Consider the following 16,642-nt stretch of genomic DNA (forward strand, 5'->3'; position numbering starts at 1 on the left):
AAAAATATTGCATGGTACTTTTCTGCAAACCATGAGAACAATGTACATTTGCACATTTTCATACGTTCAAATCAACGTTTCTAAAGTGACAGTTTATGAACTGACTTTGTCATCTGAAGGTGGAGGAGATGGTGGGTGGTGTGACACTAAGGCGACACCTGCCATACTGCAGACCACTGTGTGAGACAGACAGCAAAATCAGTTGCCGTGTTTCCAGCTGCTTTTTAGGCACCAGTAGCAGTTGCTTTCTACCCAGATGTTGTTGCTTTTCCTGCAGGCATAGTGGCACAGAAAGCGGTTGATTTTTCTACCAAGACATCGCTGCTTTTCCTGTCGAGACTGTGGCCCCGAAAACATGTATCTTAAGCCAAAACATGATGTTTTTCTAACCATAACCGAGAAGATTTAGTGCTTAAACCTAACCACACTTTAACTGCAGCACTGTTGAGAGGTAAAGTTCAGACACATCCCTTACATAATAATGTACAAATGTAACATTTTAGTGGCTTGCAGAGTTTTTGAAGTCGAGCTTGAAGTTTGAAAAATGTTTTCAACAACAAAATTACAGAAAGTCCAAAACTGTCATAAAAAGTTTGATATAATCTGAAACACAGCTTTACACGTAAGATTATGTTTTAAGATACATTTCTCTTCATCTCAGTCTACAAAAGCTAAGTAAACTAAGCTGAGGTGGGTTTACATCACTGGTCCAGAGTCTGTCAGTGCTCTGACATCAAATTGTCTCTGGTCCACCACTATCCATCAGAGGGAATCTGAGATACTGGGACAGTGCTTATCGAGGTGGAGGAGCGGCGCAGAGTGTCACCACAGAGACATAAAAACAAGAAGCAGTGCACATGCTTGATATTAAGAGCTTTGGACAGGTGCAATCCCCAAAGACAAATCGTGCTCTGGCAATTCATCTCCTCTTTTATCAAGGTGGTGTAAACTCAGCTCCTCTGCTCACTCTCACACATCCCCTCATAGCCCAAATATTGATGAAGACGATGTGCATGGAGTTTGTAGAAAACCTGGTTCTTGTCATTTGTTAACGACGTGAACACGGCACGTGGATGCTTGTTATATTTGTGCTCGTGCTTACATTTGTGTCTGTCAGGATATCCTCATTGAAGTTCCGAGGCTGCACCATATCATCGTGGTGGAAAACACACCGACCTCGTGGCCCGGCTATCCACGTGGCATCAGCGTGCACAACATGGCTGCTATACAGAAGCTGGGAGACAGGCCAGAGAACGGTAAGCTTCAAATGAAGACATGTTAAAGCACTGTCAATTAAAACTTTTGTAGGTTTTATTGAAAGTAGTCGGTCAAAACCACCTCAACCAAAAGAGCACCGCCCCCTTACATTAGATCAGAAGTATCACTATCAAATGTAAAGCTTCACCCGTGTGTTTCATACTGTGCATCTCTGTTGTTTCAGTAGCTTAGAGGTTAAGTTACACTCCTAACGGGATGGTCATGGCGGATTTTTCTTGTGGGCGGATTGGTATCAGTCCCATTAGGTCATGTGAATGAGGAAGTGCTCACATCTGTGTCAGATTAAGGTCGATACGACGCTTATTCAGTTAGCGGACTAGATGGATGAGGACAAGTCTTCGCCCCCTCTTTGCCTTCTCTTGTGGCCCCTTGAACCGACTGACCCAAAACAAGAGAAGCTGGTAGTGTCATGTGCAGATAAAGAGAGAAGGAAGTAGGTTTAGGAAGGGAGGACGGAGCACTGGGATATAGGGGAGGGTCATGTTTACAGACAGCGCTGTTAACTTCACATGACATCAACTCTCAGAGCTCGCACTCCTACATGCCGCATATCTGTGTAAGAGGAAGAAGAGGGGCTTGTGACTGTAATGTGATCTACTCTCCTTTATGTCTCTGTTTATCCTGCGTTTGGATATTCAGGCCCGCTGTGCTCAGAGGAGTGAGGAGTACACTGCTGCTCGCCAAGCAAACCACCAACTGGTTTTGTTTCCCACTTTGAACTGACTTGATCTTTACTTGTTGAGTCAGACAGGAGGCCCAGAGACACGTGACTGTCTCTTCAACTGTCTTCTAGTTCTTGGTTTGACCTGGATTTTAAAACTCGCAAATGATCCTTCAACTTCATGCAACAGTGACATGAATCATGAGAAAGAGGGAAGCTGTCCTCAGGCTCCCTTCAAGGCCGCAGATGTACTTAATCCTAAACCATGCGTTAGCGCGGACAAGCGGCTGCATCTTAAATTGTTGTTTAAATACTTGCCTATGCACTACACGGGTTACAAGAGGACTTCACCAGAAGGCACAGCAGTGAGCTGCTGGATTTTCACAATGTAAACAATAAACAAAGTGACACTCAAGGAGGTCGCTATATTGTAATTCTACGATTATTGTTTATTCAAGGATCCTCATTAGAAGCACATGAACGTGCCTCTGATCACACTGAAATACAGTACAAATATAAAATAGGAGTACAGACAAATTGAGATCTAAAAACAATCAAAATACCAAACTGATACTTAGATTAAAGAAATTAAGGATAATGTAAACACAGACTAAATTAGATGAGCCAAACATACGGCCTGTGGGCCAGAACCAGCCCGCCAAAGGGGCATATCAGGCCCAGTAGATGACTTGGCTAAGAGGTGCCAGGTTTCTAGAGCAAGTTAAAATATAAGTCATCAACCCTGCCAGCACAGGGGGCTCCTGCAAAACAATATATGGTCGTCCATCTAAAAGTAGAACCTGGTGCAAGTTTTGCTGCAACACAACGGGACATCCTCCACCAAGACTCTGTGTTGGCCAGTCACATGCAAATGCACATTCCTGGTGAATTCCTTTATTGAAAAGACAATGTGTGCTTAATGTTTACCCCGTGACTGTCACAATGAAAGAGTGAATAGTTGTGATATCTTTCCAGAGTTGTAGGATCCTGCCTCATAGTATTAAAAATTGCTGGGCGTCTGATGAGCTGTCAGATTCACAGATCGATTATTTTTTATTTCAGTTGTTTATTTTTACAGGGACAGCGCACAATGAAAAGTAATTGCGCCAGAGTTAAAATAAGAGTTAAATACATAAAAAACAAAACAATACATAAAAATCCATCAGTGTGAGATAAAATCAGTATGATAAATACAATAAATTCATTCAAGGCAATCATTGGTGGTGACATGTTTGTGCTGACTTTAGCCAAAGCTTGAGGCTGGTCACACTGGACTTTCTGGATTGTATGTCATTGTCTCACCAGTGCCTGAGGCAACACCCCCAATCACCGCAGCTCCTTGCCTTGTTTTCAATCAGGACTCTTTTCAGTCTGAACACCAGCTTATACTTGAAGTGAAGTGCTTGTTCAGTGTGACATTTCCACCCACTGTCACACTGTGGAGGTGAGAGAGAAGTCAGGGTTTAAAATTACTGGCTCTCTTTTTTATTTGTTGCACAACTGTTTCTGTCACTTTCTCATATGTACAAACAAGAGTATCATCATAAATTCCTTTGCAGACAGATATGTGCGTAAGTGTGTGACGTTATTCCCATTTGTAGGATTTGTTGCACCTTGCCCCTCGCTCTGATTGCAGGATTTTTCTGCTCCACCTTCAAGTGTAGCTATTTGGAACGGCTACAAACACCTGTGCCTTCAGATGTGGTTGGATGACATGTAGTAAAAACTAGTTTGCACCACAGTCTGCACACACCTTTTAGTATCAACTGAAGAATCACACTTGTATGAGAGTACTTGATTTATTAGGGTACTTGAAAACAGATTCAGATTCAGGCAACTTTATTAATCCCACCAGGTGCAATTTGTTTGAACAGCTTGCCTTGCACACACTACAACACAACATACAGTAACATGTAGACACATAAATAAATGAGTGATAAGATAAGAAAACAGACATAAAGAAATATGCAAAGGTGTTCAGTGGAATAAGGGAATCTACAAACAATAAAAGTTAATAGACAGTTTATCATAAAAGAGATATAAAAACAAGAATTTACAGAGAATTTAAAAGACGAATAGCAGAGGGATAAAAAGATGTTGAATACTGGTTAGTTCTACGAGCAGGTAAAGTGCTCTGACTGCAACAGAGAAAATTCACCTGCAAGAACATGTCCAGAAGAAGCTTAAATAGCTGTGGTAGTTTTCTGGGGGGTTTTTCAAAAAGTGTAGGCACGAAGACGGACACACAAGCGCAAGCAAACACAACCACAAGCTGCTCCCTGGTCGCACAGGAGGTGTGAGCGCCCTGGACAATTTGGCTCCTGGAACATGCATTGAATGCAATATCAAAGAAGATTCAGGCCTACAAGGTGACTTGAAGTCCAAAACACTAAGATGAAAGTCAGGCCTGGATTAACTGAAGAAGACATAGTGCCCTCCACATGTGCACAGTTGGAGTTCTAATAAGAGAAAAAATAAACAATGAGATTAAAGAGGAAAGAGTGGGGAGAATGAGAGGTAATGGAAGTGTCAGACAAAGAAGAGGAATAGGTAAAAGAGCAGAGATGGGGAAACAATGAGGAAAGACTAAAGTGGAGGAGAGTGAGAGGAAGACAAGAGATGGTGTTTCTGGCGAGCAGAGTCGGACGCAAACTCCTCAGTGTGCCAAGACGGGCCTGGTTGTTTAATATCACAGCTGACTATTTTCCGTCCACGTGTCTGAACTCTTACACAGACTCTATTGAATTACACACACTTTAATATTTTCCTTGGCCTTCGACACCCTCTGCATTTTCTTTTATTTAATCTGTTTATCCAGCTCACATGCACAAATGAAACAGACAGATGCATGTGTCTGTGGACAAGGTTTAAACAGTGATATATTTTTGTGCAAGGCTGTGACAGTTCAGTCTGTGTTGTGTGTGTGTGCAAGTTTTGGGGCACTCAGCTCACATGCGTGTTTATACATCTGTATGTGTGTGTGTTTTCACATTCGCATTACAGCAGCACGTGAGCGAAAGCAGCCGCTGCCCTCAGACATGGCAGTCATCATGTACACCAGCGGGTCCACAGGCATACCGAAGGGCGTCATGATCTCCCATAGCAACATCATCGCTGGCATCACAGGCATGGCCGAGAGGATACCCAACCTGTGGTAGGCAACACAAACTCGTATCTAATAATCCTAATCATATCTTAAGGAACGTGATATATGTGTGACAGACACTTTTTTCATCATAGTAGTATAGTGAGACCGTACACGCAGCATTTTTTCAGTGATGTTTGGTCAGATTTGTTGTCTAGTTTATCGTCTTTGACCAGATTTTAAGCACAACTTTCGTCGACTCAACAAAGGTTTGGCAGGAAGACATGTTCACATTCCTCAAGGAACAAAAACAGATATTGCATCAGCATAAAAAATGCTTATTTGCTTTCTTGCGAAGAGTATGAGAAGATTGATACCACTCTCACAAAGCTACAGCCAGCATCTTAGCTGAGTGCCAGCCTATGGCATAGGCAGTATAGGTGAATGCTAAGGGCGCCATCATGCATAGGGGGCGCCAAACTACTATTATTTTGAAATATTACATAAGGACACAACAACATAACTACATAGCAAAGCCTGCTAAATAATAGCAGCAGGAAAAGAGCTGGTTATCGTTTCCTCTAAGCAGCCGGCGGCCCAATGAACAGCTCGCAGAGGCTGCACAGATTTACATTGTCAAGTGTTCAAGCTCTGTTTCAGTATTAGGCGAAGGTAGATTGTAACCTTCTCATGATGTGTTTAATTTAATTTTGTAAAATGTATCTTTTGGCGAGAAACTTGGATAAATCAGCTGTTTGAAGGATAAATTTGTTGAAGTTTTCACAGCACTATAAACTAGATATTAGAGAGGGAATTATGATGTATCATATACAGTAAAAAGGCTTCTTGCTCAAAGTGACATTTATTTATATTTTATATATTTTTATAGAGTAGATTTCTGTGTTTCCCTGGCACAAAAGAAGAATAAATAATAATTTAAAGCTAGTCCATACCCATTGGTAGCTTTGTCACCTTCTACCTATGCCAATCCTCAATGCCTATGTGCAGTTTCACATAGATTGACCACGTCAGTGAGTAGAAAAACGTGGGACAGACAGAATGACTGACTGACAGAATGACACACTGACAGTTTCCATGATTATGTACAGCATACCATACCATGACTTAGTCATACCAAACATTAGAAAAAAAACCCAACAACATTGGTCCACAGGGGGAGCCACAGCGATCGGTCGCATTTTAGCCATTTTGAAGCATTTTTCTGTTGTTATAGCGCCACCCAGTTGCCAATTAGAGTTAAATTTCTCCAGTCACCTTGAGGCGTCCTGTTCTACATATCTACCAAGTTTAGTAAAAATCCATATGGCAGTTAGGCCTAGATAAGATATGAGCTCTCTAGCGCCCCCATTTTGTTTGATGGGGTCAATAATGGAGGGGTCCCCTCAGATTATGTGTGGTCATATGCCTACAAAGTTGCGTGGTGATGGGTGAAACCCTTGAGATGTTATACACCTTTATGTGATGAGCCACGCCCTCCGCAATATTCATTGCCTTATAGAAGCTCAGTTTTAGTAAGTTTTCCAACTTTTGCCAAGAGGGAACTTTAGATATTGGTCCCTAGATTATGTTCACCCAGTTTCATGCAGATCGCTCAAACTTCCTAGGAAGAGATCCATTTGAAGTGTTTTTCAAAAAATTCAAAATGGTGGAAAATCTATATAACCGGAAGTTATGGGTTCTTGAGGCAAATGTGTTCCTCATGAGGAGAGGCATCTCTGTGCAAAGTTTCATGTCTCTACGACATACGGGGCATGAGATATGCCCATTCAAAGTTTGCAATTTCAATCGGTTGCTATAGCGCCCCCCTTTGGCCAACTGATGTAATATTGCTTCATTGGCATCCTCCCATGACCCTCTACCACTGTGCCAAATTTCACATGGATTGACCAAGTCAGTGAGGAGAAAAACGTGGAACAAATACACACACAGAGTTTTCATCATTATATAGTAAGATAAAAGAAACACCAATATAAAAACATCCATATCGGCTGATCAGTGTCAGCCCTGAATTTCAAAATCAATGCATCAGTAGTTCAATTAGGAAGTTAATGTGTACATTTTATTATTATTTTACAATGTCATGTATTATATTTTTGTTTATTCCTCTGAACTAATTAATTTGTAATTTTTTTTTAATAATTATTGATTTATATAATATATTTATATAATTAATATAACACATGTACAACATGTTACTGAAAGCAAATTAGCACATATTTTTATCTTGTTTTTTTTTGTTTTTTTGTTAATTTGTTTGTTTATTTGCATTTTGGTAATAAATGTGCAGAACTCTGTTGAGTTACAGCACCAAATGTGCTGAGACCGCCACTGGCATAATGACTGGAAACAGGGGAAACAGCTGGCCTGGCTCAGTCTGATGTGACAAAATCAGCCTACCAGCACCTCTAAAGTTCGCTGTGATCACTGTGAGGTTCAAGACAAAGTTTTTGCATGGACTGGACTGGATTACACATAATTTCTATCACTATTATTGTTCACCCAAAGTGAGCATATATTTGTTTGTTTGATATATATTTATGCCTGAGAATGTTTCCTCAGCTCAGTGTATCTGAAAAGGAAGCCAGCAGTTTCAGCACAGTGACACACAGGACATTAACATCTTCACCACTGCTTAAATCTCCACTTTGACTCGTCTTTGTTGACCCTGGCTATATGCTGTCGGCTATAAGGTCGAGTGAGAGCGATGAGTTTAAGGAGAAATGCCAAATGCTCTTTCGGGCTAATTTCTTGGCCGGGCTTTCCATGTCAACGAAGCACGTGCATAAGTATGAGTCAGCCGGCTCTTACCATCATGCAACAAATGTTTACATTAAAACAAAAAGCAATCTTTCTCTCTGGGGTATGAGACGGGGGTGGGAGGAAATGCAGAAGGAAGGGAGTTCAGTATGAGTGGAGGAAAGAACGGGGAGGGTGGGAGTTGGGGTGAGAATGATGGAGGTTAGAGGGATTACGGATGTCATGATTTTAATCAGACTTCTTATGAAAATAATAGCTTTCCTTTGGGTATTAAGTAATAAGACTGTGTAAACCTCCTCCTCATGTATACTCTCAATTGCCAACATGTCCACTGAAATGTAATTCTCCTGGATTTAGAGGATCCAGAAGCACTGGTGTTCAGATAAAAATTGGACCAGTAGATCATTGTAAAGTCTAAGCAAAGGAAAGATGGCCCCCGTTTTGTGCAGATAACCTGATGCAAGGCGTTCATCTGCAAAACATTGCTATCGTATGATATATGACTCCAGAGACTGAAGCTAATGCTTGATTGAGATGGTGCAGATTACTCTCAGAGGATGTCTCAAAGAGTGCATTTGTCTTCACAGTGAGGAGGACACCTACATTGGCTACCTGCCTCTCGCCCATGTGCTGGAGCTCAGCGCAGAGCTCGTGTGTATTGCTCACGGCTGCAGGATCGGCTATTCCTCACCTCAGACTCTAGCTGACCAGGTAACACAAGACTGGAATGTGTTTGCTCAAACATAGCGTTGTGATTAATTTTTAGCTTCCTGTGGTTGCTTGGGTTATGACAACTCTAAATATTGATGCATTTAAGAGCCTATTACGTCCTGGTGTTCACATGCGTTTCAGTGACCTGAACACTAGCAGACAGCTGACACATGTCATTGTTCACACCTGCGTCTGTAATGCTTCTCGACCTGACCACCTGAGTTTAAATTTTGTTATTGGCCACGTCACTTAAGCTAGAAGGTAAAAGGGTCCTGCACAAAGTTATTATGACCCAGTCTCACTACGAAGTCGTCAAAAACCAGTGCTTGGTCAGTGACTTCCAGCGTCAGACAAAGACGAAAACACCTGTCTTTTCACGTCGTTATGATGCACGGTTGGTTGCCGTTATTGTTAAACAGCAGCCGGCAGTGTCAGAGGGAAACGTGGCGGGACAACAACGAAAGTTAAGGCGGTGGAAGTCCGAGTAGGGCTGGTGGAAGGGGAGGTGGTCCAATGACTACCGACTTTAACCTGGGAGGACAGTGTTTGCTTCCGCGTGGACAGTGTTTGTTTTTCCTAATTTACCACGTGCGTGTGTTGGCAAAACATAGCCATGTGTGTGTCCGTACATTTCCTGTGAAAACAGAAGTGTGTTTTAAAAACAGACAATGCATGTAGCAGGCTGAAGTTGACACAGCGTCCCAGAACGTCAACAACCAACGCACCCAGGGTACCTTGCACGTCATATCTGGACATGGGAAGTCCATGACCAAACGTCAATATCTGACGAGGTCGGAGTGAGAATGTGTTGGTTATTATGTTGACACTCTCACTAGCATGCTCGCTAGTCACATTAGAGGTTGTCTTCACACTGCTGGAGATGTTGCTGTCAGCTAAATTCAATACGTCTCCCTCTAAAGAACAAAGTGGTGGATGGTCACACAACACTTCAGACAATCCGTCATTAAATGGGCAAATTATATAGACTTTAGGGCTGACCTTCAACTTCATTTTAGAAAATCGAAGCTTCAGAGCTCAGAACGATTTTAAATCGAAGCCTTCGACGACCGGGGGGAGTGGGGAAAAAAAGTCCAAAAAAGGTGGAAAATGTCACCATCAGCATATTATTTTACATCAATAAAATGTATTTTATCTTTATTTTGAGTCACATTGTTGAAAGAATTTAGTCGTCTGTGTTCAAGCAGGATAATAGGTCTCCATTCATTGCACGTCGGGCTTTCTGTTTCCTTGTCGGAGATGTTTTCTTTTTTAATTACATGATAGCTATTCTCCCTTAACTCACCAGTAAAGAATAGCTTTGTCCATTTCAAATAACCCATGGCAATAATAATATCCCTGTTCTCTGATTTACTGTGAAACTTTTTTAGGCAATTCATGCAACAATCAGACCACATGACTTCTTTACTCAGCCTAATGGGGTTAGTGTGGCGTTCAAGGTCCCCCAAAAAAACGAGAGAAAAAAAAGGCCGAATATTCGATTTCTTTTTTTCACAATCGAATCCCGTGCCATCGAACAAAGCTTCGAATTTTTTGGGACAGCCCTAATAGAGTTAGTGCACCGTCACCAAAACACCCACCATGATGACATAATCCTCGTCCGGGACGCATCATGACACATAGCATCTACACTACAGCAGATACGAGGTCAAATGTGTCCCAGACCACCTTAACAAGTGATTCGAGCAATCGGAACACAATGCTTCTTGGTGGTCATTTACACTTGTATTTAGTCCACTTGTGATCAGATCATCCAAGATGCATGTCAACACCAGGTGTAAACAGGGTCTGAGAGGCTTGGCTTATTTTGTTAGAATAAATCAAAGTTGAAAATATTAGTTGATTAAGCAATATGTCCATTACCAGAGGATTAATCAGCAACTATTCTGATAATCGTTTGAAGCAATTCTTTGTGCAACAATGTCAGAAATGTAGTGGTTTCATCTTCTCGAGGGTGAATATTTTCCTCTTTGGTCTTTGATAGTGAACTAAATTTCTCTGGAAAATACATTTCAAGTCAAACAAGATGCTCCAAATGAGATCTGTGCAACCATTGTTGTGACTTTTCTTTTTCCCACTCCAAGTCAACCAAGATCAAGAAGGGAAGCAAAGGAGACACCAGCGTCCTGCAGCCCACTCTGATGGCAGCTGTCCCGGTACGTCAAGACGGTACACTCAGCCCAACACTATGCTCTAGACAGTATGTTTGAGGAGCCTTAACCTGTACAGTATGTCTCACTGAGTCAGCCTCCCGCAAGTCTGTGTTTCAAACTATGCTGTTTGGCCTCGTCTGGCAGCAGGTCAGATTTCTCTCCGTCTTTGTTCATAGTCCAGCTGTGGTGTAGCAGCGATGGAGTCCAGCAGGCCTGGATCTGCTGGATCTGTCTCTGGCCTGACTGTGGTGTAAATACTGTCTGCGTCCTACTGCTGGCCAGTTTCTGCTCTCCATCACTAAACAATGTGAGGGCTTAAGTATCTGAGGTTGGCTTGCTCTGCTTGTCTTTGAAGTATATTTGAGTGATTAATCCATTCCAGCAGTGATGACGCCAGGATGGTCTTTACTCAGAACCTGGCATCGCTGTATTTGTTTTGTCAGTGAAGAGCAGAGTGGGTGTTCCATCGTTCTTAAATGTTTTATTAGTTGAAGAAGGACTTTACAATTTGGGGAAATATAAAAGCTGGATACGCAGCGTGAGCAGAGACGATACGATACGATACGATACGATATGATATATTTAAATGTCCCCGTTGGGAAATGCTTCGTGGACTCGGAAGCTGCCCAAGTATTTTTACATTGGACACTCTCTGTCCACACTAAATCTATTAAACATGGATCTCTGTTATGCCATGTTAACAAGCCACACACCAATCAGCTGTGTGCTCAGAGACCTCAGACTGACGATGTGACCACCGGAAAGATGGGCGAGTACTTACTTCCTTGTTGTTCATATTCACAATAGTACTATCGTGTGTTTACGTATCATTGTTTTAGCTACTGTACTATATCATACCACCATCTCCTCTTTGTAAAACACGCTAGCACACTAGCTTTGCTGAGCATCACACATGACCAGAAACATTGAGCTCCCAGCAAGATGCCACCCCATTTAGGTTTCTGTAATGACATGAGAGGGTTTCGTATAGATCAGTGATTCCCAACTGGTCCAGCCACGGGGTCCAGATTGCTCCTCAGCCATTACTTCAAGGTCCACAAAGTTGAATATATTCAGTGTCTGCGAGCTAGTTTGCTGTCTCTGTTAAGTAGCTGTCTGTTCTTTACTCATTCAACAACAGGAAACCGCACTTCAGAATAAAATCTTGTACCACAAATTCACTGTATTTCAAAATTAGTGTGTGTTTTTTACAAACTTGACATGTTTGCAAGTCACTTGCGGTCCGTTCAGAATGGACCCATGACCCACTTTTGGACTACGACCCACCAGTTGGGAACCACTGGTAAAGATAACTCCTCATTACAACTCTGTGAATCAGAAATCCATTGCGCTGCTTTCAACGTGGCATAAAGTACAAACAAGGTGTCTGACAGAAGTTCAGCTCAATACGGTGCGCCGTATCACTCGCATACACTTAGGACGTTCCAGTAGAAAACAGTGCAGTCGAACTGATTCAGTCGTTGACGCTCACGCTGTTTTCAGTTAGGACACGGTGTAATAGGGTATCCACACAGCTATTAATATGGTTGATGGATCATTACACTTAAAAATTTATATTTTCCAGTGAATTATGTATTAAATGAATGGTAGCGGGCACTTAAATTGACAAACCACAGATGTTTATTATTTATACCAGGAGGACAGACACTAACACAAGGCAAAGCAAATTTATTTGTACAGCACATTTCAACAACAAGGCAACTGAAAGTGTGGTTGGACTGGTCATTGGAGCACCAAGAATGTTTGATTTGCTCATCAGTATCACTTTTTGTGAGCCGACCAGCCACAGCTTGGATGGGATGGGACATTAAATAAACATGCCGCAGCATACTTTGGAAATGTTGAACTCACTGTGCATGATAGTTAGCACTTAGCATGAACAAATTAGAGACTAACCACCACGTAGATTATTTTACACGCACAAGGATTTCACGAGGAAACAAAACCTACAGAAAATACTGGTTGTGTATTTCTTAAGCCCAGTTCAGACCAATGATTCACAACACAAGGCAAAACCATTTCAGAATGTTGCAGAGAAAAGTTGCAGCGGTGTGAACTGGTCTGAGCTCGACTCAGGCCGGCTGATGGTGTCACCTGCGACTCAGCTGGTCATATTGCCGGCGGCTGCAGCAGGTGATCCCTCCCTGCCGAGCCCTCTGTTTCCTCACGGTGTGGAGGTATTGGATGGTGGGTCACTGCTGCTGCTCGCTGTATGTGCTTATGCCCCGCCCACACACACACGCACACACACACACATTCTAAATGACTGATTAACTGACACTGCTTACTTATATTATTGTGTTATTTGTTTCTGTTTCTCACCGTTTCATCACTACTACAAATGCAGCTGTAGCCAGTATCTCACTATCACTATGCTCATTCATATTTTAAGAAGCTACAAATTATATTCAGCCACAAAATAAACCTGAAAAGCTGCAAATCAGAACAGAAGTACAGAGAGTTGTTGCATTGAGATGATACACCGTCTCATCTAGCTGCATTAGTGTGAACCAAACATTGCAGAGCGACACATTGCAAGTGGCTGCCTGTTTTTTGTCTCATGTCATCGCGAATCTTTGATCTGAACTGGACTTTAAACTGCTGTATTGTCCAACTGAAATAGGAATTGGTGGTCTGTCGAAAAGTCCACAGCAGTGATTCAGCCCTAATCCATTCCTGATTCAAAGTACTTTATATGTCTGCTAAAAAGTTCACAGTTGATTCAAAGAGGCGGAGCTATCATAAAGATGGTTCGTTTTTATGAATTCCAAACCCAGGCTGAGTAATGTCATGATTTTATATTAGTCAGTGAAATGTACGTAGATATGATGAAACTCTAACCACTGCCGTGAAGACTTTTGAAATGATTAAACCCCCTGACAATAGGAGATTATAATTCCATTGCTTATGTTGGCTAGACTGTGCGCCGGCCGGTTGGAGACAATACGCCCTTGCCGCTGTATTCTTTCCGTCTCTCTCACACCATGAGTTCAGCTCCACCCCCACCCCCCATCTCCCAGTGGTCGTAGTGTAAAGGGCAGAGGGCCCCAGTGTCTGGAACCATTCACAGCTGTAAACAGAACGTGAGAAAGCCCCATGTGGTTATCCCCACGACACACACACTCATACACGCTAACACACATACACGTACAAATTGTTTGCTGTGATATGACGACGGGCTGCTACATGAATCCTGTATCGACTTCCTCTCTCACTGCTTTAGCTTCACCCACAAACACACACACACACACACACACACACACACACGCACACACACAGGGAGCAGCTGGCTTTTATTGTTTTTGGTTTTTGCCCTTTTACCCATTTAAGTATGAGTCCAGCTTTTGAAGACTTTGCTGCTTTAGATGATGAAGTGTTCTTGATCTGTGGGTTTCAGTTCTTCCCACTGTCGTCCCGTTGACAGGAGGAATCTAAAAAAACCAAGTGAGGCATGTGACAGTGTTCCAGCCAAGAAACTAAATCGTACCAATTCCTTTGATATCTCAGTTCCCAGCACCGTCATGTTCTTATCACCAGTTCACCCCATTTTATCCAGTTTTTCTCTGACTAAGAAAGCCAAGCCAAATACACAAATTCATATAATTCACTCTCATAAACCCACATTACTCGAAATGCCAAGCACCAAACAGACTGCAGCGCGGCTCAGGCTGCATATTTCTGTCTGAACCCAACCTGAGTCCAAGAGAGCAGGAACAGAGTTTGACCCGAGCCTGACACAGTTAATGTAAGGAAAACAGCCCGCTCCGCTTCTGCTGAAACACGCAGGAGACACTCTTTATACCACCGTGGCCAGTTCCTTGTGTCACTGACAACAAACCGAAAGGTGACCCTCCTCCGTAGGGTGTCTGGGCTCAGCCTTAGAGATGGGGTGAGGAGCTCGGACATCTGGAGGGAGCTCGGAGTAGAGCTGCTGCTCCTTCACATCAAAAGGAGTCAGTTTCAGGTATCTGCTTCGGATGCCTCGTGGCGGCTCCTGTTAGAGGTGTTCAGGGTACATCCCACTGGTAGGAGGCCCTGGGGCAGACCCAGAACATGCTGGAGGGATTATATATCTCATCTGGCCTGGGAACGCCTCGGGGTCCCCCAGGAAGAGCTGGGAAGTGTTGCTGGGGTGCTTTGCTTTGGCTGCTGCCTCTGCGACCCAGCTTCGGATAGGCAGATGATAATGGAAGGATGGATGGACTGAACGCTAACATTGCTCTCTGTCTGCTTGATGTTTAAGTAGGCAATAATTTGCTAACATGTAGCCATAAGCTGGTGATTTGAGGCGGCTGTGTGTCTTTCAGCTTTTTTCTGCCCCCTAGTGGCCAAATGTTGATTAATGCAGCTTTAAGGAATTTGTTGTTTTTTCATTTGCAATACTAAATGCAGTTTTACCAGATCACTTTTTTAGCTTCACTGAAATCTCTTTTACAATGTCTGTTTTTTTTTCTATACAATAGTCAAACATAACTATCCTAACTATAACGTGGCCTTAAACCACACCCAACATTTTAGGTTGAAGAAGTTTACTGCAGTTCTTTTCTGTTTTTCAGTAAGCACATCCAGAGACTGACTCTGGTGGATTCTCTTGGTTTTGTAGGTCACTTGTTGCAAAGAGTCCATTGGGGAGACTTGCTGTTATGCAACTAAATTTAAGAGCATGTGTGTTCCACATTGTACCCATTTGTTTCTCCGGACTTCATGTGTATAGAAAAAGTTGTTCTGTCCTGTTCTGGTCTTTACGAGTTCTGCTTTTTACGAGCCCCGATCCTCTTAAAATTATTATTTAGTGATTTTAACCATGGACAAATTTTTGTATTTAGCGAAAAAAATCCATCATGTGCTCTGAGATTGGGACAACAGACCCTACTTCAGCTTCCATGAGCTTTTTTTCTTTTTAACCATCCCAATAAAAGAAAAATATTCTAAAAGCCCTAAATTTAAAAAACAAAAACAACACAATGTCTGTTGGTCTTGACTTCCTCAAGTATACATGTACATGCCCCTGTACTTCAGATCCAGTGTTTTGGTTTTGTCTGGCCTAATCTCCACTTTGAGGTGTTAGAGCTCTGGATGGGCCCCATATTAGGAGCTGTTACGGCAGTGCAACTGTGCTTCACCTCATATCTCAAACTTCTGTCTTTTCACCAATTCAGAAACAAGACTTGCTGCCAACATTTATCTGTCTGACTGTGTCTTTGTCCGCATTTGCATTATATCTCTGACATGTCTCTCCTCCTCACTCTTCTTTATCTTATCTGGTCTTATTTGGCCTTCCTCTGCATCAGTCTCACATGGTGCCTCTGCTTTTTTGCTCTCATTAATTCATTTAGTCTCAACCTTTATCTCACCACTCCCGTCCTTTGCCTCTGTCTCATCTCCGTCCCCCTCTGATTCCAGGAGATCATGGATCGTATCTACAAGAACGTGATGACCAAGGTGGAGGAGATGAACTGCGTCCAGCGAACACTCTTCATCCTGGCATACAACTACAAACTGGAGCAGTTCGCCAAAGGATACAGCACACCTCTATGTGACAAGTGTGTAGATGAGTTCCTACAGCTGGCATTTTGACGAGAGTTTGAAGAGTGTCTTCATGTTTGTCTCAAGTTAGCATACTGTTCCTGCCTTTTCTCCATCCAGACTGGTGTTCAGGAAAATTCGCTCTCTGCTGGGAGGACGGACGCGAGTGTTGTTATCAGGGGGAGCGCCGCTCTCCGCCGCCACGCAACGCTTCATGAATGTGTGTTTCTGCTGCCCGGTGGGTCAGGGATACGGCCTGACGGAGACCTGCGGTGCTGGAACCATTAGCGAACGTAAGCAGTAATGAGAGACACAAAGTAGTATATGGTTAGAGAAGACTATATTGAAATAATACTAATTAAATAATCAGGAATATTGAGAGAAACTAATGACATTCCCATCTGCCTCAGC

General features: G+C 42.6%; 1 protein-coding gene across 6 annotated transcripts in view; it reads left to right on the plus strand.

The window, feature by feature from the left end:
* LOC117259364 (fatty acid CoA ligase Acsl3-like) overlaps positions 1–16,642 on the plus strand; it is a 47,968-nt gene that overhangs the window by 19,420 nt on the left and 11,906 nt on the right. For 5 of the 6 annotated variants that reach the window (XM_033630648.2, XM_033630650.2, XM_033630649.2 and 2 more), the window contains 6 exons: positions 1,118–1,256; positions 4,943–5,093; positions 8,390–8,513; positions 10,616–10,687; positions 16,109–16,248; positions 16,352–16,524. In XM_033630648.2, coding sequence (XP_033486539.1) covers positions 1,118–1,256; positions 4,943–5,093; positions 8,390–8,513; positions 10,616–10,687; positions 16,109–16,248; positions 16,352–16,524 — 799 coding nt within the window. The remainder of the gene's footprint in view (positions 1–1,117; positions 1,257–4,942; positions 5,094–8,389; positions 8,514–10,615; positions 10,688–16,108; positions 16,249–16,351; positions 16,525–16,642) is intronic. The other variant, XM_078167327.1, reaches the window with a different exon arrangement.

This window comes from Epinephelus lanceolatus, chromosome 4, assembly GCF_041903045.1.
Source record: "Epinephelus lanceolatus isolate andai-2023 chromosome 4, ASM4190304v1, whole genome shotgun sequence".
NCBI classification, from domain to species: Eukaryota; Metazoa; Chordata; class Actinopteri; order Perciformes; family Serranidae; genus Epinephelus; species Epinephelus lanceolatus.